Raw genomic sequence first — 26,689 nt, forward strand, 5'->3', positions numbered from 1 at the left:
CAGGCCTCCCTGCTTATGACTGCACTGGGGGTGGGGGGAGTTGAGATGCTCAGAGTTTCCTCATTCCTGAGAGTTCCTTGGGCTCGCCACTCCTTAGCTGCATTCAGTTATTTAAGCAGGACAGCCTGGGAGGATATATCATGCAGCAGACAGGGGCTGTGCTGAACAGTGTGAGACCTTCAGGCACCTGGTGTTTGACTTGTCTCCGTAGATGCTGTGACCATGGCATCCCAAAGCCGGGTCATTTTCTGGAGGTATGGTGCTATCTGTACTTGCTTTGGCAGAGGGGAGGGAGGGAATTGCATTTTTCAGACTCTTGGCATGTATCACCTTGCTGCCAGGAGTTTTCAAGAGAGCAGTTCTTTGCAGCTTGACTGTACTTCACTCACTGAAGCTACTTAAGTACAGCTTGTTTTATACAATTTGTAAGGCCATGTATGTATCACACACCCATGTGCAGGTCATTAGCTGTAGTCAAGAGGGAAATGCATGTCCTAGAACTCTGCATTTGCTAGAATTTGCTATCCCAGGGTTGAATGCTGTGGTAGATTGGGGTAGCAATGCTTGAGGAAGGGTGTATTCCTTCTGTAGTATTTTGGGGTTCTATGGCTTGAGGAAGGCACCCCTCTTCTGCTGGTCCTCAGACAGTTGCTTGTGTTTCCATCACATCAGCTTGCTGTGGGGAAAAAGAAACTGTCCTCCAGAAGTTTCCTTGCAGGAGTAAGAGCTGGGAAGACATTTTCAAAGTGTTTTGTGCCTCATTTCAATTACCCCATTTCCTTTGGAGCTATTGACTGAGTTCTGGCAAACTAAAGTTGCAAAAAGAAGTCATGAAAATATCTACCTCGTATCCTTATCTCCTGATTAGTTGAAAATAACCCCCACCAGATGGATAAAAGGGCAAATTTTTCATCCTCTAGGGAACATTAACTGAGCTTTCATCTAAACCTCACTGCTTGAACAGAGACAGCAAGAAGCTGTGTCTTTCCATCCCAGGTGTGGACTTTCCAGGCTGGAAGGAGACAGAAGTTCCAGTGGTATGTGAGACAGTCCTGCTGACATTTATTCTGTGAAAAAGCTTCCAGCTGTTACCAGTGTCTGTCCCACCGGAGTGGAACAGCAGTGGGGAGAAGGACAGGTCACGTGTGAACAGAAGAGACCTCACACGTGAGCCTTGCCACATGGAGCTTCAAGGAAGGACTAAATAGCAATATTATCTGCACCTTTTCACTGACAGAAGTGAGGTTGCCTGTAGACACAATATCAGAGTGTAAATATTCCCTGGGCACTGTATTCCTCATGTGTCTGGAATGCATGCAATAACCAGCTCTGTTATTCTCAAGAGGCAGCCCAGCCAGGCTTTGTCAGGGAAATGAAATAACTGATGGGTGTGAAAAAATGCTCATCTATACCTTGCTGCTGTGAAAACCTTTCTCCTGCTCTGCCTGTGCCTCTGCCTGCCCTGCCAAGCAGCAGCAGTTTACTGGGAGAAGCAGGCTTCCTTCAGGGACATTTGCTCTTCAGGCTAATCCTGAAATGCGGAAACAGACCAGAGAGAGGGGTGAGTTTTCCAGGAAGTTTCAGAGAAGCAGTGGGAGATTTCTGCTGATTTCAGGAAAAAAACAAAACAAAACAAAACCAACCAAGGAAACAAAACCAAAACCAAGAAGTCCCCAGCAAAAACAACAACAGCAAAACCTGCTGAAGTGCTGAATAAAATTGGGTTCTGCAATCATCAGCTGCATATTGCAATAGAAATGCTGCTGTTTTGGGTTACAACTGCCATTTTTTGCCACAGTAGACTTTGCTATAAAGAGGAAGGCAAGGGACCTTCAATATCCTAATCTTCCAGTTCTTTTGACCCTCTAGGCCCATTCCTGAGAGAGAGCTTAGTCCAAGTGGAGCTAGAGATCTGGAGAATTAGAGCTGTTGCCTATCATAGCCAGGCTGTGAGCCTTTCCCTGTCCCCAGGCTGTGATCAGCAGCATTCAGTCAGGGAATGAATGGATTAATTTAATTTAATTAAATTTGATTCCAGTTTGATTCCAAGTTTGGCTGATGAGGAACAAAACATGGAAAATATGGTAGGAGGCACAGAGCAGCATGCCACAGGCTGCCAAATTGTCACTGGGAACTGAGGGTGGTGTCAGGGCTCCGACTGGTGCAGCCTCAGCCACCTACATCAGTCTGTTTCTGTGCCTTTAAAACACTGGAGGTACCAGGGGTGCTCATGCACAGTAAATTGCTTCTTGCTTGAAGTGCTTGAACTGGACTGCTACAAGACACAGCTACCACCAGCATGTGGCTAGGATGCCGGGTTCTTCTTGTGCACTCTGCACACCAGATCTACTCATTACACATGTTTGGCACACAGCAAATGTCTGTAAGGGTCTTGTGATTCCTGGATCTTGCAGTTTCTGCGGAGGAAACTCCAGAGGGACTAATTTCTCCTTGTCCCTCACAAGGGATGTTGAAGTGGGCAGTGGCATCTGTATACCAAAATTGCCATTCTCCCTGTGAGAACTGAACAGTTTTTTCAATCAGCCCTGCTGGTGCTCTGGAGCAGGGTGGGTAGCCACTCTCTAGGGGCAAAGCCAGCAATGTTTGCAGCCATGGGGGCAGGTGGCACCAGCACAGGACAAAAGCCTTGGTGTGGCCTGTTTGTGCTTGTTTGTGTTTGTCTGTGAGTAGGCTGAAGATTGGTTTGGACAAGTGTGAGGGCAGAGGTGGTGTTCAGGCCAGGGTGTCCTTTCAAGGGCCAGAGGCAACTGTGGTGGCACTCGAAGCATTCAGGGTCTGCACAGGAGGACATCCTGGTTGCTTGTCCCACTGCCATACCTCCTAGCATTTACTGTAACCCTCTGGCAGCATCCCTCGACTCTGAGCAACTTCTTCCCTGCCTGTCCTTGGGAAAAGGGATTGTAAGATATGGGGATAAAGATGAGTCACATCTGTTGTGTGTCAGCATAGTGTGGCTGCTGCTTGCTTTGTGCTTCCCAGGTGTGGGAGCTGAGGCTTGTCATGACAACCTTGGCTGAGTTTATAGCAGCTATCTCACTCTGGGATCAACTCCCAGAGTGGAAATTGGTAGAGCTCCTCAAGGAGATGGATGTTGTTCAGCGTACATGAAACCCTTGGCATCTTCCCCAGAACAGGAGAGCACAGGCTGTCCCACAGTGAGCCTGGCTGGGACCTTGAGTGACTCAGGACTGAGCCCTGTGGGACATGGCAAGGCTTTGCTGAAAGCTGTCACGCTGCAGGACCCACAGGAGCCATCAAAGTCCCCACCCTGCCGGCCCCTGGGAGAGGCAGTGCCTGGGTCCCCAGCTGCCTGGTGCCCATGGCTGGATGGTATCCATGGCTTTTCTCCTGGTAGGGATCAGCTGTGATCCACCTTGAGGGATTAGGTGAGGAACTGCTAATCATCCCAGCTGTTCATGGTGCTCCTGCCGCATGGTCCCCCACTGTTGATGACAAGGGCTGCTCACCTGAATGTTCATCACTGCTGTGGTCATGTGCTTCATCCATGCCTCATTCTGGGTCTGTGGCTCACCAGCCTCCTCCACCTTCCTGCAGACAACTCTGCAGATGGATGGTATGGGCATGGGCTGTGAAGGAGGTGGGCTCTGCACTAATGCTGTCCTTTCCTTTTTCTCAATAGCATGACTACAGTCATTGTCATCCTGGCTGCAGTGATCGCCCTGATCATTGGTTTTGGTGTCTCAGGTATGTGACTGCTCAGATTTCTTGCAGTTACTGGTGGGATGAACTTCTGCCCTGACGCTGCCTCTGTGTGTCCATCCCGTGCAAAGGCTGAGGTGTGATCATGTGTGGAAGTGCCACCCACCACCCTTTAACAAAGGCCAGGTTGGTGTAGTGCAGCCTGTGCTGCTGGAGGTGTAGTGGTGTGTCAGCTGAAATTCCCTTGGGCTTGGAGCCCCAAACCTACACATAAAGTCCTGCACATACTCTGCTCCTTCTCCTGGATAGGATGAGGTGATGGGATGGTATTTATTGTGAAATTAGAGAGCATCTGCCAGGATGGAGCACCTTTCCCAGGACCCTGAGAGACAACAAAAATGTGTTGCTTTGGTGTCGGCCAAAATGCTGCTTCCTTGGAATGTGCTGAGTGAGGATGGGTAGGGAAGGGCTGTGTGGGAAAGAGGATCTGGCTCTGGGAATTCTCAGGCTCGCAGCTTAGGATTTGAGATGCTGACTTTTCTTAAATGAAAGAAAAATATTTGGATTTCAGTAAGGGGGAAAGAGCTGCTATTTCTCTGCCAGCAATATGCCTTCCAATCACATTTCTATTGCATAAAGGGAGGTCCTGACTAAGAAAAGGCATAAAAATCGTGCTTTTCTGGCAGCTGCAAAGAGAAAAATCCCTGAGTAAGTATAAGTAAACAAGAAAATACCACGTGAACTCTTCTCAAACAAGTAAGAAGAGCTACTTTTGAAGCACTCTTTTACTACAGAAATACTCCTGTGCTTTATCGTGGCATGCAATCCACAGGAGCTGGCCTCTACTAGCAGCACTGGTAGCTGCCACTGGAGGCCTTGCTGTGTGCCAGTGCTTGCTGAGCCTCGGGCTTGGTGCACGACAGCCACAGGGCAGTCTGGCCTTTCTCCTGGTTGCTGCCTCACCTTTCTCCAGCCTCCTTGCTCTCTCCTTGCAGGAAAACACTCCATCATTGTGACGGCGCTGACCTCTCCAGGGAACATCGGTCAGCGCAGCGTCCTGGGCTGCGCTTTTGAACCCGACATCCGGATGGACAGCATAGCAATCCAGTGGGCCAAGGAGGGGGTAGCTGGGCTGGTTCACGAGTTCAGGGGTGGGAAGGACCACCTGCAAGAGCAGGATCCGTCATTTCAGGGCCGCACGGCCGTGTTTGCGGAGCAGGTGATGGGCGGGAATGCTTCCCTGGAGCTGAGGGATGTGCAGCTCTCCGATGCTGGCACCTACCAGTGCTCTGTCACCACAGCCAGAGGGAGCGGGGCAGCGGTGCTGCAGTACAGGACAGGAGGTGAGGGCTACAAGGAGCAAAATCCTGCTGCAAAACACGTGCTAGTGTGGCTTGGTTGAACCTACCTGTGCTTATGATGCTGCTACACCCGTGGGTAGGGTATATTTCTGGCTTTTACAGGGGTATTTATGGCTTTAACCCCTCTTTTGATATCCTTATTCCAGAAAAGGTTATAATCTTGATGACATGGTAGCTTTTTCTTTCTAGTATTAGGATTAGGATATATCTAATTAGAATTAGATATTATACCTAATTAGAATTAGGATATATCTCCAGGCAGTACTGCTGCATAGTAAAATTGTAGCATACTTAATATATTTTTCTCAGTTTTTCTGAAGTATTTGTTTTTTTTAAATTATTACTAAAGCAACAGACCTCTGATATCATAGTTACCTGAAACATTGCATATTTACAAGAGTCAGTCCTCCAGGAGAGATCTGGAAACCACCAGGTCTTCAGCCTCTTCCAGTGAGATGAATTTAGCTGAAATAACAAGTCTCCTCCCAAGTGATCACCTCATGTTGCGACTGAGGGATGAAACCCTTGAGGGTCTCCTCCAGACTGCAGTCTTTGCACCCTCCCTCTCCTTCCTGTGGCCAGAATTGCTGCCCTACAGCTCAAATTGGGTGAGGAAAACCCCTCAGACCTCTCCAAGTGAAAGAGGGTTTTGGCTCAAGCTTGAGGGTTGCAAATGTTCTGTGGGGACTTTGTCCCCCATCCCTCCTTGAAACCTTGTGGCTCTGCCTACTTTTGTGTTGCTTGATTGGATGTTTAAAGTAATTCACACAGAAAAGGCATTAGAAAGACATGTGAAGTGTTGTAATGGGTTTTATTTCCAACACAGCTGTAATACCTGTTCTGTGTGGAAAGATAGTGTACCTTTTAGCTGATTTTCTTTAGCTCATCCTTACACCAGTTCACCTCTACTAGGTCCTACCACCCAAAGCCAAAGCTGAAGAATACTAAAGGCAGCTGTCCTGGGCTTTGGCTGTGTAAGCCCTGCTTATTCCAGGAGTGCAGGGGATTGCTCAGGAGAGAAAATGGACTCAAGTTGCACCAAGGGAAGTTTAGATTTAATATTAAGGAAATTTTGCTCATGGAAAGGGTTATCGAGCCCTGGAACGGACTGCCCAGGGAAGTAGTGGGGTCACCTACTATCCCTAGATACCACTAGAAATTTAAAATACGTGCATTTATGGTTATGGTATAGTGGTGGAATTAATGCTGTGTTAACAGCTGGACTTGATCTTAAAGGTCTCTTCCAACCTTAATGATCCTGAAACTCTGTGAAGCTGTAGGTGTTGGTCAGGCCCCCTTCTCAGTGGGTGGAGAGCATGAATCATCTTTCCCCATTATGAAGAATAAATAAAAGACACTAAAGCTGTGTCACCACCTTAGCAGATCCTGTCAAGCTGGACTGCTATGTCCTATGAGCCCTGGGTCCCTTGTACTCATCCTCCCACGGCCCAACCTGTACAGAGCTCTGTCTGAGCCTGGTTTTGGCTTGGCTCCAGGCAGTGCTGCGCTGCCAAGCAGCAAGCAGCCTAGAAACACCTGGGACTGGTAGATGCAGTTGGGTATTTCATGCCCAGTTCCTATCACTTGCCTTGTTTGACTGTCTCCCTGTTTTCCCTCCCAAAGCCTTCAGCATCCCCGTGGTGCAGGTGGAGAACAGCAGGCGTGGGGACACGCTGCAGTGCGAAGCCCCGCGCTGGTTCCCTCGCCCTGCCGTGCGCTGGACGGCCCACGGTGACACTGGGGAGCACCTGCCCCACGCTGCCAACACCAGCTACCAGCTGAACTCCGAAAACATCACTGTGAAGGTGGTTTCCCTCCTGCACAGCATCACTGCTAATGCCACCTACACCTGCATGATTGAAAACAGCATTGCCAAGGCTGTGGTCAACGTGAGAGTGACAGGTAGGGTTCAACAGCACCCCGAGACCACAGGCACGGCGGAGAGGAGAGTTTCAGCAGTGTTCCTGGTGCACCAGGGGCTTCCTGCAGCAGCTGTGTCAGGCAAGGAAGGGACTGAAAGCATGGCTAATCCAATCACTTCTCTGTCCCTGGGATAAATGAAAGGGTCAGTGCTTGCTCCTGCTGTCTTTTATGATTCTCGTGGTATTGTCACCTTGGCATGGGGACAGAACTGCCAGGGGACCGCAAGGAGGGACACACTTCAAAGGAGTGTATTGCTTGGAATGTTAACCAAAACCAAACCAACCAACCAAGCCCCACATCTTTTGACGCTTTCTTTAGCAGTTCATCTTAGATCCCGTTTGTGTACCAAACCAACAGGCCCCTTTAGCAGTTATTGATGACAATACCTGACTCCAGCCCAATCCCTTTATTTAAAAAGACATTTTACTCACAGAAAATCAAGCTTTCCAAAGGTCCTGAGTATCTTCTCCTGTTCTACATGAGAAGGGTCATAGTGCTTCTACAGCCGTGACTTCATTGCAATTGGTGTCCAGTACAAGAGGCATGGTCTATTTTCATCCATATTCAGAAAAATGGGAAGAAGTACACACTTTATTTGCCTTCCCTGCTGTGTTCCTGTTCTGGTAGCCTCTCACAATTCTTCTGCTACAGATTTCAGCTTTACAAAGGTGAGCAACTTGCAGCTGGTGAACCTGAATGCAGAGTCAGCATCATCCTCCTTTCCAGCCTGTCACTGGATGCTTCTGCTTCCCTTGTACCTGCTGTCAGTATGAAACCTCTGTAAAGCAGATGGAAACTCTGCTGGACCTGCAGGTAAGCTTGGGAAGAGAAACTCATATACGTACAATATACGGAGCCCTCTTAGGGAGTTTGGCTACAGCAGCAGACCTATCTCAAGCCTGCCAGAATGAGAATGTGTGTCTTTCCCCAGAATGGGAGTGTGTGTCTTTCCCCAGAATGGGAGTGCATGTCTTTCCCCTCTGCCCATTCTTTCCTCATTCTCAGACCCACCTTTAGGTGGGACACATGGCTTGTCTCTCCCACAAGCTTCTCCCATCACTTTCTGCAACCACAGAGATCCTTCTCTTGCACCATCAACTGTCAGCTCTTACTTGTCCCCTCATTTTCTTTCCTGGCACCATTTCCTGGACCTGGGCTGCAGTTCATGGCTGCAAGGCAGCACAGGCCTTTTCCTCCCTCCCTGCGCACAAGACCTGCTACAGTACAAGCCTTGCTTGCTCCCACTTTACTCACACAACTCCAGAGTACAGTGTGGTGTCTCCAGTAAATACTACAGACACCTTGAACATGGCTAGAGGGAGCTGCCAGCCTGAGCAATTCCCTGCAGACCTGGAATAAGGAGGGCTTACACAGCCAAAGCACAGGACAGCTGCCTTCAGTATTTGTTGGCTTTGGGTGGTAGGACCTGGAGGGGAACTGGTGAGAGTGAGCTAAAGAAAATCAGCTGAAAGGAACATGTCTGTCTTTCCACATAGAGCAGGTATTACAGCTACGTTGATGGCAGGACTCACTTCAGGCTTTCCTCCCTATGGAGCTGAGGGCTTTAGCAGTTACTGCTGATTCCAGAGTACACTGTAGTACAAACATGAAATTAGCTGATTTTTCTTGTGTTATTATTTCTTACCCAGACCAACAACAGGATATTTTGTTTGGCTTCACAAAGGGAACAAGGAATGTGACAAGAATTGCATAAAGGAAAAGTTCTGATTGTAGGACAAAAAGATATGTTCCCTTGTCTGATCTAACACAGTGACCAGAACTCTGATCATGGGCAGAAGTTCAGACACAAACAGGAAAAGGGTTTCCTGCAATACAGCTGAGAACAGCTCCTTCAGAGTACTAAAAGCAAGCAAATCTTAACTCCCCCCAAACAGATTTGATTCACCCATCTCTTGTCTTGTGATTCTCTGACTGCACTAATAAAACTGTAAATAAGAGAGGCAGTTAACCTCCTTCATCTTCTTAGAATGCTAAAATCAAACTTCCCTGCTGAAAAAGATGTGAATGGCAGAACAGTGATGGGTTGGAAAACTGCCAGCAGGCTTGGAATATCCTGGCAAAGACAAACCATATCTAAAGTCCTGTATAGTGTGATGATTGCAGTTGTAATGTGAAATAAGAGAGGAACAGATAACCAGACAGCAGACAGAAAACTAACATACAGCATGAGCAGGAAAAGGAGACTAGTAAGATACAAGCTTCAAATTCAGAAGCAAAGTTATCAAACCCAGATAAAACAATAGAGCTGAATTTTCCTTTTTTGTTTCTTAAATAAATGTTATCAGGTACTTCCTATCTATTTCTGTCTGCTACTGTGTTATTCATACTACACGACTACTTTCAGTTGCACTTTTTAACCAGACTTTATCTTTGTCTTATCACTTACGGTCAACATTTTCCTCAGGCTGAGATAGTTTATTTTGGGGTTTTTTTTGGTTTTGTTTTGCTTTCTTTCTGGAGGGTGGAGACAAGGTTTAGTAAAATCTTTTCTGTTCTGCAGAAAGTACCCACAGAAAGTAAGGCTGTCACAGCAACATTTGCAAAGACTTCTGCTTGAAGCTATTCTGGCAGCCTTTTAGGATGGAGTCTCACAATGTTACTGAATGGTGGCATCTATCAGGTCTTGTGCCACTCACACTTCGGTCTCAGAAGTGGACAGCAGGCCTTGAGAGGGAAGACACTTCACTCATGCTCAATAAATCCACTGCCTGTGTCACAGCTCAGTGCCTGCCTCTTCTTACCAGTCCCACCTAATGTTCAGGCTGCTGCTGATAAACTGCAAAACAATGCCCAAAAAATCTTGTCATTTAGCACTGTGATTTAGTCTCCAAAGAGCAGCTTACTCACTTCCCTTCTTTTCTTGAAGGAGATGCTTTAAAAGTGTAATTTTAATTATTTCATTTAGGTGAAGAAGACCATACCCTGTGGGAATTGTATAGTTTTGTTAACAAGTCACCATGTAGCAGGTAAACCTGAATACCAAAATAGATACTAAAACAGTGTTCTTTAAGTAATATTTTCACAGCTTTATTTAGTAGATACTACCACACAAAATGCACACACCGTGTGCCCTAGGCCCAAGGCAAGAGCTGTCACATAGGAAGCATTGAACATCTCTCTTCCAAAATGTAGCCCAGTGTCACTGGTTGACAATGGCCCAGAGTGACACGAGTTACAGCAGCTGCTTGACTGCGTGCTTCACCCTGTGCTCACAGGCTTGTGCTCCTCCTGAAAGGAGATTAAAAAAGCTCCTGATCACAGTAGGTATTTCCATAATTCCTCTCCCACTGGGAGCGATATTAAGCAGTGGCTCCCATTCAGCAGGAACTGGATGTCCTGCTCATCCTCTGGCTGTTCAGGTAGCGTAAGGCATCTTGTCCCACTTCCTCCACCTTCAGGCACAGCAGGGTCGGACGAGGCCCCACTCGTGACACAAACTCCACTTCACCACAGTGAAAATTCCGCAGCGGCAGGGGAGCTGCAGGGGAAGGATACAACGGGTAACAACTCAGTATAGGGCTCTGGCTCTGCTCTGGCCCACAGCTGCACAAGCTGCTGCGGGAGGGAATGCTGCTTGGCATCTGCTAAACCTCAGAGGACAGCACGATGAATGACTCCAGGACATAGGCAGAGGAATGCATTTTGCCAGCATCCCTCCAACCTGGAGGAAACAGACATTCTACAGTGTGAAATGCTGTGAACTATGTGCTCACAGAGCTGATACTCTGAGCTTTGTATCCTCTATCAGTATCAGCAACCTGTCTTTACAGACAGTGTACATGACAGCCAGAAAGTCTCCACTGCAGAGCATCCTCTGGTGAGCTTAGCAAACCTCTCCAGCACCTGCACTCAAGCTCTAGGTATGTGCGTGAGGACTGTCCCCTTAACACAGCAACTGCACAGTTGTGGCAGCAAGGGCTCAGACCTCAGCACTCATGAATTCAAAACACTTCAGTGCCGATTTCCAGGAGAGGATTTCCAGGCCTGCTATTGACCCTACATGCTGTCCTATGTACAATCAAAACCCACTTGATTTGAGAGGTCTGCACAGTAACTCTGGCTGATCAGATTCCTGTCCCAGACAAGGATTGGGAATCTTTCTCAAGAACAATTTTATGTTTCTGTGTAAAGTAGAAAAATTTATCCTATGTTGTTTTAGGAATTTCCATAATATTATTTCTCCATTTTTATAGCCATGGATCTACTAATACACAACTTACTTCTACACTACAGAAGACAAAATTCCAGGAAAATCCTTCAAAGATTTTGCTATGATGGGCAGCGAAGGCACCTCTCCTTCCCCAGCCTGGTGAGATGCCTCCTCCCTTCCTTCCCACACTAAATATTAGAAAAGCCAGCAGTACTTGCTTACCAGGCTGCTGGATCTTGGAGGGCTTCCTGTCTAGGCTGAAGTCCAACAGGATAGGGCGACATATGAGAGGACTTCGGCACAGACTCCTTAGGTAACAAGTGACAAGATCCTCAGGTTTCTCTAGACACTGAGGAAGGAAAGAGGGTGTTGCCAGGGAGGGTTCAGTGGGAGGCAGGGAGACTCTGGAACACCCAGAGCAAAGGGAAATCCTGTCCAGCCAAGACTTGAGCCCAGGAGGCTGCAATTGCTACTGGAATAGCCCACTCACCCCTGTTCCAGGGGCTTCCCCATGCTGAATGCACACGCTGCCCCTGCTCTGCACACAGTTCTGCACAGCCTCCCACTCGAGAAGGCTCAGGCCCAGCACTGCTGCCACATGTTCATTCCTGCACAGCACCACAGCTTCACCTGTTCCATCCTCCACCAGCACCCTGTGTAGAGAGCAGGCAGGCTGGGATGAGGAGGGCAGGACAATACCTGCTCCCTCACAAGGGTCACACCCCAGAAAACACATCTCAGTAGAGAGTTTGTTCACATCTCAGAAGATGTGGTAACTCCATCTTCGCTGTTCTGTCCATATCCCATCCTTGATATGATTTCCCCCTCCAGTTTGGGGTGTAATTTGTCCCCTCCTCCCCGCTCTTCCCACACCCAATCCCTACAGCACTCACCGTGCACTGGCTTGCCTCACTCCTGTTTGTGACGGACATGGGGGATTGTGTCGGGTGCACCTCCCCTGAAGGAAGAACAAAACTACAGCTATGTATGGGTGATGTAAGTGAGAAAGGGAAGGGCCACTGCTTATTTTAACACTTCACTAATTAAGTATGCAAAGGTGTAAAGAATTTCACTGCATTTCCAATGAGTGTTCTGGGAAAAGTTTATATGCGGAGAAAAATCACCTTGCTGCAAGGTGCTGATCCCCAATAGCAGTGAACATGGGAAGAGCAGAGCATTAATAGAGTAGGATTGTCCTCTTCAGTGTCCTCACTTCACCCCCAGTCCTAGCTGCCAGCCTGCCTGGCATCAGAAACACACTTCTAATCAGTTATCCCTTTGGTCTCCTTCTAACATGCAAGTCCTTCTCAGACACTGGAAAGAGGGTTTGCAATCGAGGTAGGAATTCTCAGTTCTTCTATATGGTAGCAAAGGATGTGTGAGTAAAAAATCTGCAAGATCTCTCACAAATTATGTTTGTGGAAGCTTGAATACCTCTTTGAAGATGCAGCTGCAAATTGAGCAAATCCATTGCAGGCACACTGTCAGTACACAGGACAAGTGGCATAAAATCCGGGCCTGGGCCAGATTTTGCAGCTGAGGTCTCAAGCTGGACAGAAGCACTAGTGAGGGGGGTGAGGCTTCTCCTGCAGGACTAGAAGAAATAGCAATTTGAGAAGCTTGAAACATAGAAGCCTTTCTTTGGACACTGTATCATGAGAAGAGACCCAACACTTACCTAGAAGAAAAAGGTAGGTGGGAAGCTGGCAGAGATAGGATGCTCACACAGCTGGAGGCATTGTATGTGCAATAAACATTATGGAATCTGCAATATGAAAGAGCAGACGTCAGAAAGAGCTCACAGAAACCAAACACTCGAGTTTTCTTGGGATGGCTGGGCTGATCTTCATTTGTAACATGGTAGGAAAATAATTTATGGTAAGGGATTGGGAGACATGAAGGTTTGGACAAGGGATGAGGAAAGTCCACAGATTAAGAGATAGTTTCAAAGACAGTAAGAGAGGGCTCTAAAGACAGGAGCACCTTGAGATCTTGCGTTCCAAGTTCTGGAAGAGGATCTTGGCTCCAGGTAGCAAACCCCAGAGATAGTGCAGGTAGGTGGCAGTAATGTAAATGTCCATCACAACAGGGGAGCCTGGAGCAGCTGAGACACTGAGCTTCACACTGTGATCCCTGGAGAGCAGAGTCCCTGAGGAGGCACAGAACCACACAGACCCTGAGCTCACTCACACAGGCAGCATGGCCTGTCACTGAGCTGGGCCTGCTAGAGAGGCTTTTCCTCCCATCACAATGAGGCTATCACTGTTCCACCTCCCAGGTTTTCTGGATACTGCATTCTCATCTCCACATACACAGAGGGCAGTTTCCAAGCCCTTTGACATGCACAGGATGCAACATCCTGGCATACTTCCACTATTCCCAGACGCAGCAGCACACTTAGCCAAGTGCACTGGCTCTCTGAAACAGAAAGAAGATCCAATCTGTTGCTTTTCAACAGGCTGCCACAATCTTACCTCTCTGCTTTGGATGGCCAGGTGGCTTCTCATTCCTGGGAGAGGCACACAAGGTCCTCTCCACGATCTCACCACAGAAAGAAACAAGGGAACCTGTGAAACTGAGAGCAGACCAGGATTTTTTTCCTGCCTGAAGACAAAGGGGGTGGAAGAAGGCCTGACTTCAAGATTGCCACAAAGTGGAGCACTGTTGGTTAAGCCCAGTTTCTGGGGAACCTGCCCTTGAGCACCTGAGCTACTGGACTGAGGGCAGCTTGCTGCAGCCTACCCCTCCCAGGGACAAGAGGCCCCTTTACCTTGCTTTCTGCTGCTTCAGGCTCAGCGTGAAGATGAAGGGTAAGGCACTACAGCCTTCCTATCTGCTAAACTCCAAATTGTTTTTCTGAATTAGATGAAGAAGCCAAGCAAAGAAAACACAGTTTTTCATAAAACACTGGTGAAAAATCCAGTGTACACACATATCACCCCAGATTAAACATGCTTTGAACAGAAAAGCTTCTAAACTTAGTATTTGTTTGAGCAAGGTACGCTAAAAAAATCTAAAAAAAAAAAAAAAACCAAAAAAAAACCCGCAAAAACAAAAACCAAAAAATATACATTCAGTCTGATTTTCCCTGCTGTGTTTGTTTTCACTTCTGACAGGAATCTGGCAGACACCTTTGGGACTTAGTCCACACCAGCAGTAGCCAATCCATTTTCTAGACATCATTTTGCAGTTTTGTCACCTACAATCCCTTTAGCTTCAATAACCAGGATGGGAGAAGTCTGAACTACTTGCACACAAGTTTTCCAAACCATATTCCTAGGGTGGATATTTCATCTCAGTTTAATATAGCACTTAACAATAAAAATTACCACAAAGCCATTCTCTAAGACACAGTCACTTGTAATTTGGGGCAGACCAACATACCTGCTGCTAAGCACTTCTGGGATGGAGGCAGTTCTCTGGTCCATGCCTGTCAGCACTGACAGGGCTGTCAGCTACAAGTGAGGGAGACACAGCCTCAGACAGGTTGCAGATTGCAGGCATCCCCAGCCAGAGCAGAGAAGACAAGCTCTGCATGCTCAGAGCTATGTCAAGCAACTCATGCTTCCTCTTCAGATGAATTTCTGAAGCAGGAAAATATGAAGTCCAGCAGCAGCCTCTGATGGAACTTAGAGCAGAACAGTCTCACCAGAAGATAGTCTGTATTGATAATTTCTAGCTAGCTCTGGAGAGATCTACAAGTAGCCTGTGAAAGCCCTGCGCAATAAGGCACTGCATACCTGGTGCTCAGGCAGACAGGAGATCCAGGTCTCATGCTGTAAGTGCCAGCTATCTTGGACAAGCAGGCAGAGGGGGCAGGATGGTCTGCTCAGGAATGCTGCTGGCACAGGTGGAGAACAGAGCTTGTAAAACACTTGCAAGTCCTGAGATAAGAGTGATAAGGCAAGACAGAAGACTATTAGAAGGAAGGAGATTAAAGTTCCATAAGGAAAAAGTGAAGAACAATGGTTTACAAAATTAAAAAAAAAATCCAATGAACTCAGAGCTCTGAGAATTTTAATCAAAAACAGAACGAAAGCAGTTTCTTGGAAAGACAGAAGGAAATTCCAGACCTTGAGAACAGCTTAGTCACCCTCTGACTCCTTGACTCCCACATGCAGTTCAGCAGAAGTCTCCAAGAGAGAACAGCAGGACAACTTGTCTCTTACCGAGCAGCAGGGCACAGTGAAGCGGTACAGGCCATCCACGTGCAGGAATGGAAACCATCGCAGAGACTTCCCCATAAAGAGCAGTAGTGCCTGCTGGGGGAAGGGACGAGAGAGAGAGAGAAGGTGATGAGAACTATTAGGTGTGGAATGAAAAATACAGTAAAAAGAGAGCAAGCCCAGCCCAGAGGTTGTCTTGATTGAGAAGTAAGGTCAGCACCACCAAGAGTAAGAGAAGGCAGATGCATTTACAGGAAGGTGACAGAGAGGAGATGGAACTTGCTTGGGGTGCAAAAAGGAATTTGCTGGCGCAAACACACAAAGGCACCCAACACAAAAATCACTTTCTCATTGATACTAAATTACCACACAGGCTCACTTAAGAGGAGCCAGCTCCCAGACTTATCAAACCACACCCCAAAGCTGCCTCACTTCTTGCTGCGTCACACCCTCCTTTTCATCACAGCCAGTCTCCTCCAGCTCTGACAGGTTCCCAATTTCTCTGGGGTGGCTCCAGAGCTGCGATCTGCCCAGCCACAGCACTGTGGCTTGGAAACTGCACTGCAGCTCGTTTTTTTCTTTATCTCCTTCTGCGGGCAGCTGGTAATTGCGTGACATGAGACCCTCTTTCTGGGTAACCAAGAACAGGTGAGATACACAGCCCGTTGTTCTGGGGCTGCTCTGGCCCCCCTGACAGTTCTCGTCTCTGCCAGTATCTGCCTTGGAATCCTCCAATTTCAGCATTTTTGCCTCTGGGGTTTCCAGCTCAGATGTTGTGCTGCCATCTTTCTTATTCCTCAAAGAAGAGCTGTTTCCGCTCCTAAGGCCTTTCTGGATTTGTCCTTCAGCAGCATGGAGAACCTGAACATCCTCCAAGTAGAACTGCACATAGACACTGAAATGACAAACAGTAGCAGTGAAACTCCCTATCCCTGACATACGACTGTCCTAAACAAACACTTATCTGGGAAAAACACATCTGGTGAGTGCCCCACAGGTACTCAGCAGAAGCAGTGGGAAAGAGTGAAGTGGAGCTTCACTTGCTCCTAGGCTGCAAGTACTATGAACAAAAGGGAGATGGTGGCTTTGTTGCTGAGAAAGAGCTCATTTTATGCAAATAGCAAAGAACAGGTGCTTTGGCACTGAAATGCTATGTTGGTAAGAAGGCTTACCATAGTCCAAAATACTAATGGAACGGGAAAGTGATGATTTTACCTGCACACTGAATAAAGGGACTCACCTAGTTTTTTTCTCTCTCACATGCTCCGGATTTTCCAGGTGTTCCCAGGAGGGAAAATCAGTCTTAAGGAATCTCTCCACTACAAGCTGGTAGTTTTCCACCTGCAAGAGTGATCCTGCAAACACATCAGAGAAAAGAGCTGAGCTAAATAAAAAGAGAACATAAAACCAGTAAGGTCAATATCCTCATTTTAAAGTCACGAGGTCAGGCAGTGACAGTTCAGCATCTCCACACAATGTCTCTTCTTCCTTGTTTTGGAGCTGGAAGGCAGAAGAGCAAAAGCTCAGCACTCAAATACAGTTTAGTGGGACATACCTATGAGAGCAGTCTGGGCAAAGGGGCTACCATCCTTGCGGGAGATCACACAGCGAAGTGCGCTGCTCTTGTCCTGCAGCTGGAGGGAACTGCTCCTGGAGGAGACCCTCAGCACACCCTGGAGTATCTACAACAGAAAGAAAGCTGCAAAGAGCATCAAACAATTCCTGTCTTTGAAAGCCATAAATCAAAGTGTGTGCAGCAGCAGCTCAAATTCAGTCTGTTTTCAAAGTGCCACAGTGAGAAAAGCAGCTGTTCCCTAACAGGAGGAAGAAGCATGCACTGGACAGGGTGCTGGAAGGCACGGTGAGAAGCAGGAGCTCTCAAGGCACAGACAGGGAAGAGAACGAGGCACATACCAGTTGGGGCTGGAAACTTTCTGCTGAGAGTGTGCAGTAGGACCAGGCCAGTCTGCGATTCAGCTCCTGGGTGCCCATATGCTGTGCCTCCAAGGGGGAAAGCAACTGTGATGGACTGAAGCCTTCCCAGCTCTTCTGTTCTGCCACACGGCAAACTGCAGACAGAGATGGGGCTTGGCATGGAGGGCTCAGAGTCAAATACTGTGAACAAAAGAGAGAAAGAACTAATCAGCTGAGTTTCTTCCCATCAGACAAACAGGAAACAGCTCAAAGAACATTTACTCACTTTCTGCAGGGGACACTGGTGTATTTCTGATAGAATTTCATTATAAATATCTCTTGCTTCTCTGTCTGGCACCATAGCTTGTAGAAGGGGGACAAGGAACTTCTCAGCAGCTCCAGGGTTTTGGTGCACAGAGCTAAGCAATTGACGGCGCCCAAAGAAACAGGAAAACCTAAAAAAAAGTTATGACTATTAAAAGCAGAAGGAGATCTTACATTTTAGTGAGTCTTGCTCATTCTAGTGAGTCTTTAGTGAGATCTAAGTCAGGGACTCCTTCTGCTTTTTTTGAGTGAATATGCTGTATAGGATAAGAACTAAAGAGATCACAAAAACCATGAAATTATTAAAGAATAGAGCATTTAAGGCCAATGCAAATTATGTTGGGCAGACAAGGAACAGGAAAATCCACAGAAAGGAAAGACTGGTAAAAATCTCAAAACTCAAATGGCCAGAGAGACAAATGACATGAAGATAATCTCCCTCTAAGCCACACAAATGGATCTCCATGCCTTTTGGCTGGGCACGATATGATTACTCATGTTAGGTACACTTGGCTTTCTTTCACAGAATGCAAAAAACACAAGTCAGAAACAACCACAGACTATTCTTATCCCAATATTTCTGTAGAGCTAATTTAATAAATTTAGCTCACTTTTGGAAGTGATCACACTGCCAGCCAAAATATGACAGAAAGTGAACTCAAATTAAAAGAAATAGCACTCACTGGAACAATTTTTAAGCAGTTCCAGGACTGAGCAATCACATTTAAAGAAAGTGGAAAAGATAATAAAACCTGAAATTTATAGCTAGCATAATTCCCAAGGCAAAACTGAAGCTGTTTTATTGGTAGCATGTCAAAATTCCACAGTGCCAGTAAAACACAGGAACACTGAGCATTCTATAAACTGCTACTTGACTGAGAGTAAAATGTATAAACTTGACCAAGGCAGCAGTCACAGTGATATCAACCATAACTGCTTCAGAACAAGCAAAATATTTTCACTAACAGAAGCCAGAAATAAACCCAGAAACTGGCCCACAGCTGTCCTACAAAAAGAGTGCAGCGTCAGGAAGAGCAGGAAGCCATCTGGAAGACTTGGGAGGTAAGCATGGGTGGGAAAATCTGCCAAGACAGAGACTCTAAAACAAATTATCACACTCCTGGAAACACTCAGAATATCTCAAAGTGATATGCTGAGCAGCTGCTGCTGCTTCTGTGCACAGTCAGGACACAAGAGCCTTTATATCAGTTATGATCTAGCTGTAGCACCAGTTTCCAGCTTTAGCCTCAGTGCCCACCTTGATCTGCCAAACAAACCACACTGGCAAGCAGACACCCCTATGGTGCTTCTGTATTTCAAGACAAAGCATTCCAGGCAGGATTATGTGAATAAAATGCTCAGAAGCACTGCAGCTTCCCAAGACCTTTACCTCACCTGCACTTGAAAAATGCATCGGCTTTTCTCACAGAAGCAACTGCAAGGTAAGAAGCAAGTGGACATGATGTGAAGTCTGGATAAATGGCTTACTTAGGCCAAAAAACCAGAAGCAATTGCTGCTTGTAGTATCCAAGCACAGTCATTTTGTGATCCTTTGGTCTAGAAGACACCCAGGTAACCTACAAGGCACATTCAGGCATAGCCTGACTTCAGAAGAATTGTCCTCACCTCTCCTCAAACGTCTCCAGGAGGCTCACCAGCCAGAGGTACAGCGGCATTCCCAGATTGAAGCGGAAGAGTAGCTGTAGGCAGAGATTTCCTGAAGAGGCCAGTGGCTGGTAGGGGGTGCTGAGCCTTGAGAAGCTCTTCAGCACAACCATGCTGTTCAGGCAAGCACCAAGTACAGTGAAAGGGAAGGATACCAGAGGCTTCTGCAGGAGGTGGACGTCGATGAGCTGGGATACAGAGGCACAGAGTGTAAGAGAAGAGACAGCCAGTCTGCCACCACGCCCCCAAACTGAAACCCCACCTTAAATTCTTTCTCACTCTGCTGGATTGTCTATAATCAGGCCTGAGGCACCGAGCACAGTTTAGGGAGGAATCAGATAATAATTATATCACCTCTCATCACTCAGTCCAGGCAGTAAAATCTCCAGTTTTGTTCCAGATACTTGCTGAAATAATTCCCATGTTCCTGCAGCCTTCTGTTGACCCACACACTCAAAAGCCATTCCCAGGGCCTAAGTCTTTTCCACTGAATACTTCGTGACCCTGCAAATCTCAACTTACCTCCACACAGGCTCCCGGTCGGAGGCCCCGTGCAGAGTTCAGCAGTGGCTGGTAAGCAAGGCACAAGCAGACTTGGTTATCCAGTAAAAAGAGACCAGCTTGGACATTGAGTACTTTGGTGACAAATCCCTAAACAGAAAGCAAACAGAAGGTAAGAGGACTGTATAGAGTCACAAAATATAAGAGACTCACAGGCCTGAGCAGTAAGAAAATAAACTCATGATGAAAATAATGGTCCTTGCAGGCCAGGAGCTGTAACCCCAGTGCATGAGTGGGTGAAGGCTAAGCCTGTGAATCCTTACCACATAGGAGATGATCTTGGACTCTTTGGTTGGTCTTGGTCTCTCCTCTTCAGCCCCCAGCTGCAAGGAGCAACTGAGCTGCTCAGGAGTCTCCAGGGAAGAAGACTGAGTGGATTCTCCTTGTGAAGCACTGTTCAGTGGCTGCTCCCTCACCTGCTCTGCACAGTAGGGCAGAAGGCAGGAAGAAACACTGGTGACAAACATAGTTTGTCCAGATTTCTTCAGGCTGGACATACTCAGGCCTGTGATTGTGTAGCTGTGACCCAGCTGGAAGACACGATGCCACAGCAGCTGGCTGGGTTTCTAAAGCAGAGAAACAAAAAGCAACATCAGCATCAACTCCAGTGAAAAAAATTCTTCCTGACCTAAATAATCCTACCCAAAAAACCCTTATCCACCTAGAGGATTGCCTCACACTCTTAGCAAAAGGACTGTATCTGCAAGACATTCAGGGACACTGCAACTGCATGAGGGAGAAGGATTGTATTTCTGCAGGGCACAGAACTAGACTTCTTGCACACCAAGACTATTGTACACTGGGTGCAATTAAAAATATATCACTAGTAAAAGGAAGAATAAATCAAACTGGGAAATCAATGGCAAGCTACAAAGAATTAAGCAGCTAGCACATACACAGATCCAGACTGAATTTGTGAGTAAAATTCCAAGGACTTACTTGCACCAGCACAGGGACACAAACAGCAGATGCAAAGCACTTCAGAAACAGAAAGAAGAATGTCTTTCGGTGAACACAAAGGAGAGGCCCGAGTCTGGTCAATTCCCCTGCTACAGTAAGCTTTGATCTTTTCTTACATGGAATCCTAGAGGACAATTGAAGAGGCAACTGAAATCAGAGATGAAAGAAAGCTCAAAAATATCCCAAAAGCAAAATAAACAAATATGCAGCATATACTTTCTGGGAATAACGGATCCAACGAAGCAACATGGTCAATCTCTCAGAGAGGTTTTCAAAACAATATTTAGCTACAAAATTGTACTTTAAGTTTTCTATACTAAATCCTTTTGACATTTTAGTATTTGAAGACAGAAAGAACAGAATAACAAATCCACACACTCCATGACAACAGCCAGGTTATAAAAGGCTTTACCACGAACAAGAAACTAATTGTTGGTTTAAAGGAGAAGAAAAAAGTCACAAGCAATTCTTCTGCAGTAAACAGAACTGGGATTTGTATGTCCATGGAACATGACACTGTGGAAGCTGTAAGCCTACGAACAAGAGGCCTGAAAGCAACAATGGAGTCTTTCTAACAAACCTGACACAGAGTGAAAGAGCAGCAAAACTGAAAGCAGATGAGAGGCAAGAGAGATGATATTTCTTTAATCAATTCTGTTTGCTGTTTCAAACCTATGTTTCAAAAGATTAAAAAAAAAGTAATTTAAAAAAATTTATGTTTGAAATTTTCATTTCAGCTCCTACTGGACCTGAATGTAACCATCCCACTTACTCTGAAAAAAACTATTCTTCATTCCAAAACATCTAAACAATTATCTAACTTTATGACTTTAAAAAAACCCCAATCAGCAGTAGACACACAGCAATACCAGCACCTTACTGTAACATTTTAGTTGTAACATGGAAAATTGGTCAGATATCAGTCAATAACAAAGGAGTTTTATGTTAAAAGTCTGAGAACATACCCTGAAATATGGAAATAGTCTTCTTGTTTAGAAAGATCCCTTGAGCTAAATCAAACACTTAAGCTCAGAATTACTTTCTTAGAAGCATATAAACCCAATAAAAACAAAAGATAACTAAAAAGAAATGATAGAAGCACGATTAGTGACATTTTATTGTAATTAAATTACACCAGAAATTCTCTACTCAAGATAAAACATGATCTAGCACGACTTGAAATTATCACCTTATTAAGATTTGCAATTCCATTGGCTCATTTTCACATACTGTAAACTAAAGCACAGTTACTTCTACCAGTTGACATTTCACTGGCACTTTTATCTCAGTAATCTGATAAGAATTTGACCAGTGGAACATATTAACATCATAATAAAATACAGGATTATTTTCAAGTATACTTTTGGTTCACTGGAGGATCAAAAAAAAATTGTGCTAATCTAAAGAGTGAATTTAGCCTCAAAGGCAGTTGAATCAACACTGTTCTAACAGTCTTTCTATAATTTGAAATTACATCTAGAAATACATTAAATTGATCTTATTTTTTTTCAAATTACAGAAGAAAAAATTCCAATAAACTCCTGGGAAACAGATGATTAAAAAAAAGTGGCTTTGTTGTATAACTTTTACTTCCACCACTCACTGCTACGTTTCCGCCTGTGGTAGAAATAGAATTTGCCTCTTTCTAAGCCAAGGGCTCCTCGTGTTACCTGCCAAGCCAGAGCAACAGTGCTCTGAGGAGCTGGGCACCACGGGTGTTTACCTGGAAGTAAGCAGTGGCTCAGCTGACACTGGGGAGGTGACTGGAATGCTGTGAAGTACTTCCTTGGGGGCATTTACTGGCACTGGATCCACCAGGATTTCCAAGTATCCTGCTGAACTCCGGTCTCTTTGTGGTATATACGACCAGCTTGGGAAGACAAACAGAGACTCCAGCCAGTCCAGTTCAAAGTGCAAGAGCTAAACCAAAAGATAATGAGATTGAAGCCTGAGATGAGTTTCAGTTTGTTTTCTCAGCACTACTTACAGTGTTCATTACCAGTACACCCTTGCATGTGCATCACAAACTCTTCTCCTACTGCCAGGCTTCATCACTAAATGGGAGCAGTGTTTTCTGCCCACTCTCTTACCTTGCACAGAGAACTTCTGTCCTTCCAGATGCAAATCTGGAACAGACTTGCTGAACTCTACAGCTAGCACTTCCTGTTTATAGTCACAACCTCACAGAAAGGTGATAATTAATTCACTGCAAGGCTTAGTTATTTTCAGACTACTAAAATTCTTGCCGGCTTTCTTTTGCCCCTGTGTTTTCAGTTAGAAGTTCTTACCAATACAACTTTTTCCTAGACTTTGTCTCATTGGAAAGCACAACTTCAGTGCTCTATCACCACCACTCTAGGGGTTGTTATCTTGACTCCACTTGCAATTACCTTCAGGAGGCTTTTAAGCCAACTGTCATGCAAGCTATTGTTTCCTGAAAGTATGCCTGCATATGCATCACTGAACACCTAGTACAACTCTCCAGAAAGTTATTTCTGCTCCGCTAGCTGGAATTCAGCAATGGTCTCCCAGTCCACCTGGTACTGTGGTGAACAGAACAGAACTGTACTGCCTGTCTCTTTTTTCCATGCCAGTACATTCAGCATTTCCTCTCCTAGCAAAGGCACATTTCACATGCTCTATCCTCTGCCCAGGATGTGAGCTTGCTGTTTTCCTGCCTGTTACAGAGACGTGTTACTTCCTTCACTAGACTCTGGCAGAACACCTGAAGCCCCTGATGGTTTGTGACACTACCCCAGAAATGGGAATAAACACAGAACCCCTCAGACCAAGGACATACCTCACATGGAATTATCCCAGTATTGTCCTTCACGTATAGGCAACCATCTACCAGCTTTTCTTTGTTTTCTTGCCTTCCATCTGCTAAATAGCCAACCAGGATCAGGTAAGTCCTTGGCAAAGTGCGCTGCATGGGTAAGGCACCTTGTCCTTGATGAGACCATTCCTTAAATTCCTTAGTGCTCCAGCTCAGGTGGCTGCAGCATGGTATGTGCTGCTGATGCTGCAGGTCAGAGATGGAGATGAAACTGGAAAAAAAAGAAAGTAAAAAGCAAGAATATAGCAGGATGTATGAAGAACTCAGTTTGCAAAGTACCCTAATATCAACACTGAAAGAGCCAATACAAACTGTTCTCCAGCCTGTGATTTTGGTACTGGTTTCCAGTGAGCTTCACTGACAATTTTAGGTTGTGAAACCGGAGCTCTATTCACAATACCCACTTGCTCAGTAGCAGGACATAAACAAATTCAAAGGGTGTGAATTTGAAGAGTGTCACTTGATTAGTCAGGGATCAAAAGTTCAAAGCAAGAAACTAGTCCAGATGTGTGATGGGTCTGAATCAGCAATAAACAGTAATTAGATATAGAAAAATTAATCAGAAGACATAAATTTACACAGGTGTAATGCTGTGCATTTGCAGGAAAATGAACAGGGGATTAGTTGAAAATTCCATTAGCTGAAACTGCTCCATCTTCAGAGACAGAGCACCACCAGGAATCATACTGGTACCTATGATCCACAAAAGCACAGTGCTGCTCATGTTTTTATCAAATGTGTTGAGTGATTTTTGGGAGAAACCTGAACTACAGCAGGACACTGGCTCATGGTTATCACACACAGCAGCAAAGAGACTCTCTCCTCGTGCTCTAGAGCTTGGTGGTTAGCTGTGGATGTAGCACACTGCACACAAACAGACCACTGGCCTCACAAGTGATAAATACCAAGTACCTTCAACTCTTCTTTATAGATTCTCCTGAATATGAACCAAAGTCTGGTTTAAATGTCATAACACACAGGAAAAAAAATGGCTTAAATTAGATAAGTTTAGCTGGTGTGAAAGATCAACCACCTACATTTATTAACTATTGTTAAAGGTCACAAATCCCTAATCAATTCCAGCTGACATTTTCTCCCGAAACTGGTTGTGCCAGAGATTTTAATTATCCCGCAAGCTGGAGCAAGAAACAGACCCAGACAAGCCAAACATTCCAATAGGGATATCTCTCAACGAGCTGCACGTCTTTCATGATGGCAAGCACCCAAAAGCCTTTTACCAACTAAAATGTGGACCATGTTATCCTAGATTCCCCCTTTTTTAAGGGCGCACACTCGAACGCTGAGCTGAGCCGGCCAGCCGCTTCGGAGACCGGGAGCGTCCTCCCGCGCGGGCGCGCAGGATGCAGCCGGGCAGCCGCCGCCAAAGGCGAGACGCCGCTGTGCTCGCACGCCGTCCCCGCGGCTCACGGCGCTCAGTCACGCCGCAAGGGCGGCGGGGGCGCGCCGAGGCCCCGGGAACGCGCGCGGTTACCCCGCCCGACAGTCCCGCCGCCCGCGCTCCGCAGGCACCGCAGCACCGCCTCCAGCGCGGCTGGCTCCTGCCCGTCCGGCCCCGGGAGCGCCCGGTGAAAGAAGTCCCGAGCCGCCTGTAGCCAGCGCTGCTCCTGCGGGGGGAAAGGAGGGAAGCGGGCTCTCAGCGCCGGGCGGCGGGGAGGGCGCGGAGCCGCCCGGGGCCCTCACTCACCGCCGCGCCGGGCGCCGCCATGACAGCCCGCGCGGGCCGCGCCGTTGCCGTGGCGACGCGGCGGCGGGAAGCGCGCGGGAGCCGCCGGGAGAGCCGCGCGAGCGCGCCAGGCTCCGCCCCCTTCCCGCCCTCCGTCCAATCGCCGCCCCCGCTGCTCCCCGGCTGTTCCCGCCCCTTCCGCGCGGGATGCGAGGATCGGGAGCGGGAGTGTGTGGGATGGGCCTGGGCCGTGCCGGGCCCGCTCCATCGCTCCCTTCCGCAAGGGGCAGGGGAGAGAGAATAAAACCAAAGGTTCAGGGGTTGAGACAGGGACCGGGGGAGGTCACAGATCGATTGCCGTCGCCGGGAAAGCAGGCTTAACTTGGGGATAACAACTGAATTTACTACGAACAAAATCAGAGCAGGATAATGAGAAGTAAAATAAATCTTAAAACCACCTTTCCCATTCCGCCCCTCCCGGCCCGCAGCGGCGCAGGGAGAGAGCGAATGGAGATGACGGTCACGAGTTGTTTCTGCCGCTTCCCAGGGAGACACACGGCTCCTTCCCCGCTCCTCCAGCAGGTCCCTCCCCCGGACTTGGCCAATGTGCACCTTTACCACGGGCAACAGAGCCGCTCCGACGTGACCCACTCTTCCACGGGGTGCACTCCTTCAGGAGCAGCCTGCTCCAGCGTGAGCCCCCCACAGGATCACAAGTCCTACCAGGGAACCTGCTCCAGCGGGCTCCTCTTTCCAGGGGTCTGCAGGTCCTGGCAGAGGACAGCTCAGGCTTCCCACGGAGTCAAAGCCTTCTTACAGGCATCCACCTGTTCCAGCATGGGGCTCCTGCATGGGTTACAAGAGGATCTCTGCATCCCCATGGACCGCCATGGGCTGCTTCACCATGGTCTTCACCGTGACTGCAGGGGAATCTCAGCTCTGGTGCCTGGAGCACCTTCCCCCTTCCATCTCCACTGACTTTGGAGTCTGTGAAGTTGTTCCTCTCACATGTTCTCACTCTGCTCTACTCTGGCCGCAATTACATCTGCGCAATAACTTTTCCTTCCTTCGTAAATAGGTTATCTCAGAGGCATTGCCACCATTTCTCACAGGCTCGGCCTTGACCAGCAGTCTGTCCATCTCGGAGCCAGCTGGCAGTGGCTCTGCCAGACACAGGAGAAGTTTCTGGCAGCTTCTCACAAAAGTCACCGCTGTCATCCCCATGCTACCAAAACCTGGTTGTGCAAACCCAGTACAGCTCTGCAGGCTGGGAGTAAAGCGCTTGGGCTGTCAGACACGGGTTGTGTGACAGGAGGGTGGGCTCAGTCCCTCCGAGCCAAGTAGCCACAGGACCTCAGGAAGGGCTGGAGACCTGGCAGGCTGCAGGGAGTGGCAGGGATGGACGGAGGCCTGACCTGGAGTTCTGGTGAAAGCTGGGAAGTG

General features: G+C 47.1%; 2 protein-coding genes across 4 annotated transcripts; one reads left to right on the top strand and one right to left on the bottom strand.

The window, feature by feature from the left end:
• Window positions 1-222: 222 nt before the first annotated feature.
• On the top strand, window positions 223-7,738 carry VTCN1 (V-set domain containing T cell activation inhibitor 1). Of its 2 annotated transcripts, none has more exons than XM_041411029.1 (5): window positions 223-254; window positions 3,662-3,726; window positions 4,677-5,024; window positions 6,666-6,944; window positions 7,593-7,738. In XM_041411029.1, exons 1-5 carry the CDS (start codon window positions 223-225, stop codon window positions 7,736-7,738), a joined length of 870 nt encoding a protein of 289 aa, XP_041266963.1. The 2 variants fall into 2 exon arrangements, with proteins under 2 accessions (XP_041266963.1, XP_041266964.1); XM_041411030.1 differs by having other exon boundaries at window positions 7,617-7,738.
• A 2,274-nt stretch (window positions 7,739-10,012) lies between these two features.
• On the bottom strand, window positions 10,013-25,310 carry CTC1 (CST telomere replication complex component 1). 2 transcript variants are annotated; one of them, XM_041411107.1, is made up of 24 exons: window positions 25,268-25,310; window positions 25,045-25,187; window positions 23,527-23,773; window positions 22,450-22,646; window positions 20,706-20,850; window positions 20,030-20,332; window positions 19,728-19,856; window positions 19,167-19,393; window positions 17,503-17,671; window positions 17,217-17,417; window positions 16,858-16,984; window positions 16,543-16,657; window positions 15,735-16,197; window positions 15,306-15,395; window positions 14,877-15,020; window positions 14,521-14,591; window positions 13,611-13,711; window positions 13,120-13,285; window positions 12,815-12,901; window positions 12,571-12,730; window positions 12,030-12,094; window positions 11,627-11,789; window positions 11,359-11,485; window positions 10,013-10,464 (listed from the first exon to the last, which is right to left on the bottom strand). In XM_041411107.1, exons 1-24 carry the CDS (start codon window positions 25,286-25,288, stop codon window positions 10,304-10,306), a joined length of 3,822 nt encoding a protein of 1,273 aa, XP_041267041.1. In that variant the 5' UTR covers window positions 25,289-25,310; the 3' UTR covers window positions 10,013-10,303. The 2 variants fall into 2 exon arrangements, with proteins under 2 accessions (XP_041267041.1, XP_041267039.1); XM_041411105.1 differs by lacking the exons at window positions 25,045-25,187; window positions 25,268-25,310 and having other exon boundaries at window positions 15,306-15,398; window positions 23,527-23,909.
• Window positions 25,311-26,689: the final 1,379 nt, after the last annotated feature.

Source organism: Onychostruthus taczanowskii, unplaced genomic scaffold (assembly GCF_017590055.1).
Source record: "Onychostruthus taczanowskii isolate IOZ18803 unplaced genomic scaffold, ASM1759005v1 scaffold34, whole genome shotgun sequence".
In the NCBI taxonomy this organism is placed as follows: Eukaryota; Metazoa; Chordata; class Aves; order Passeriformes; family Passeridae; genus Onychostruthus; species Onychostruthus taczanowskii.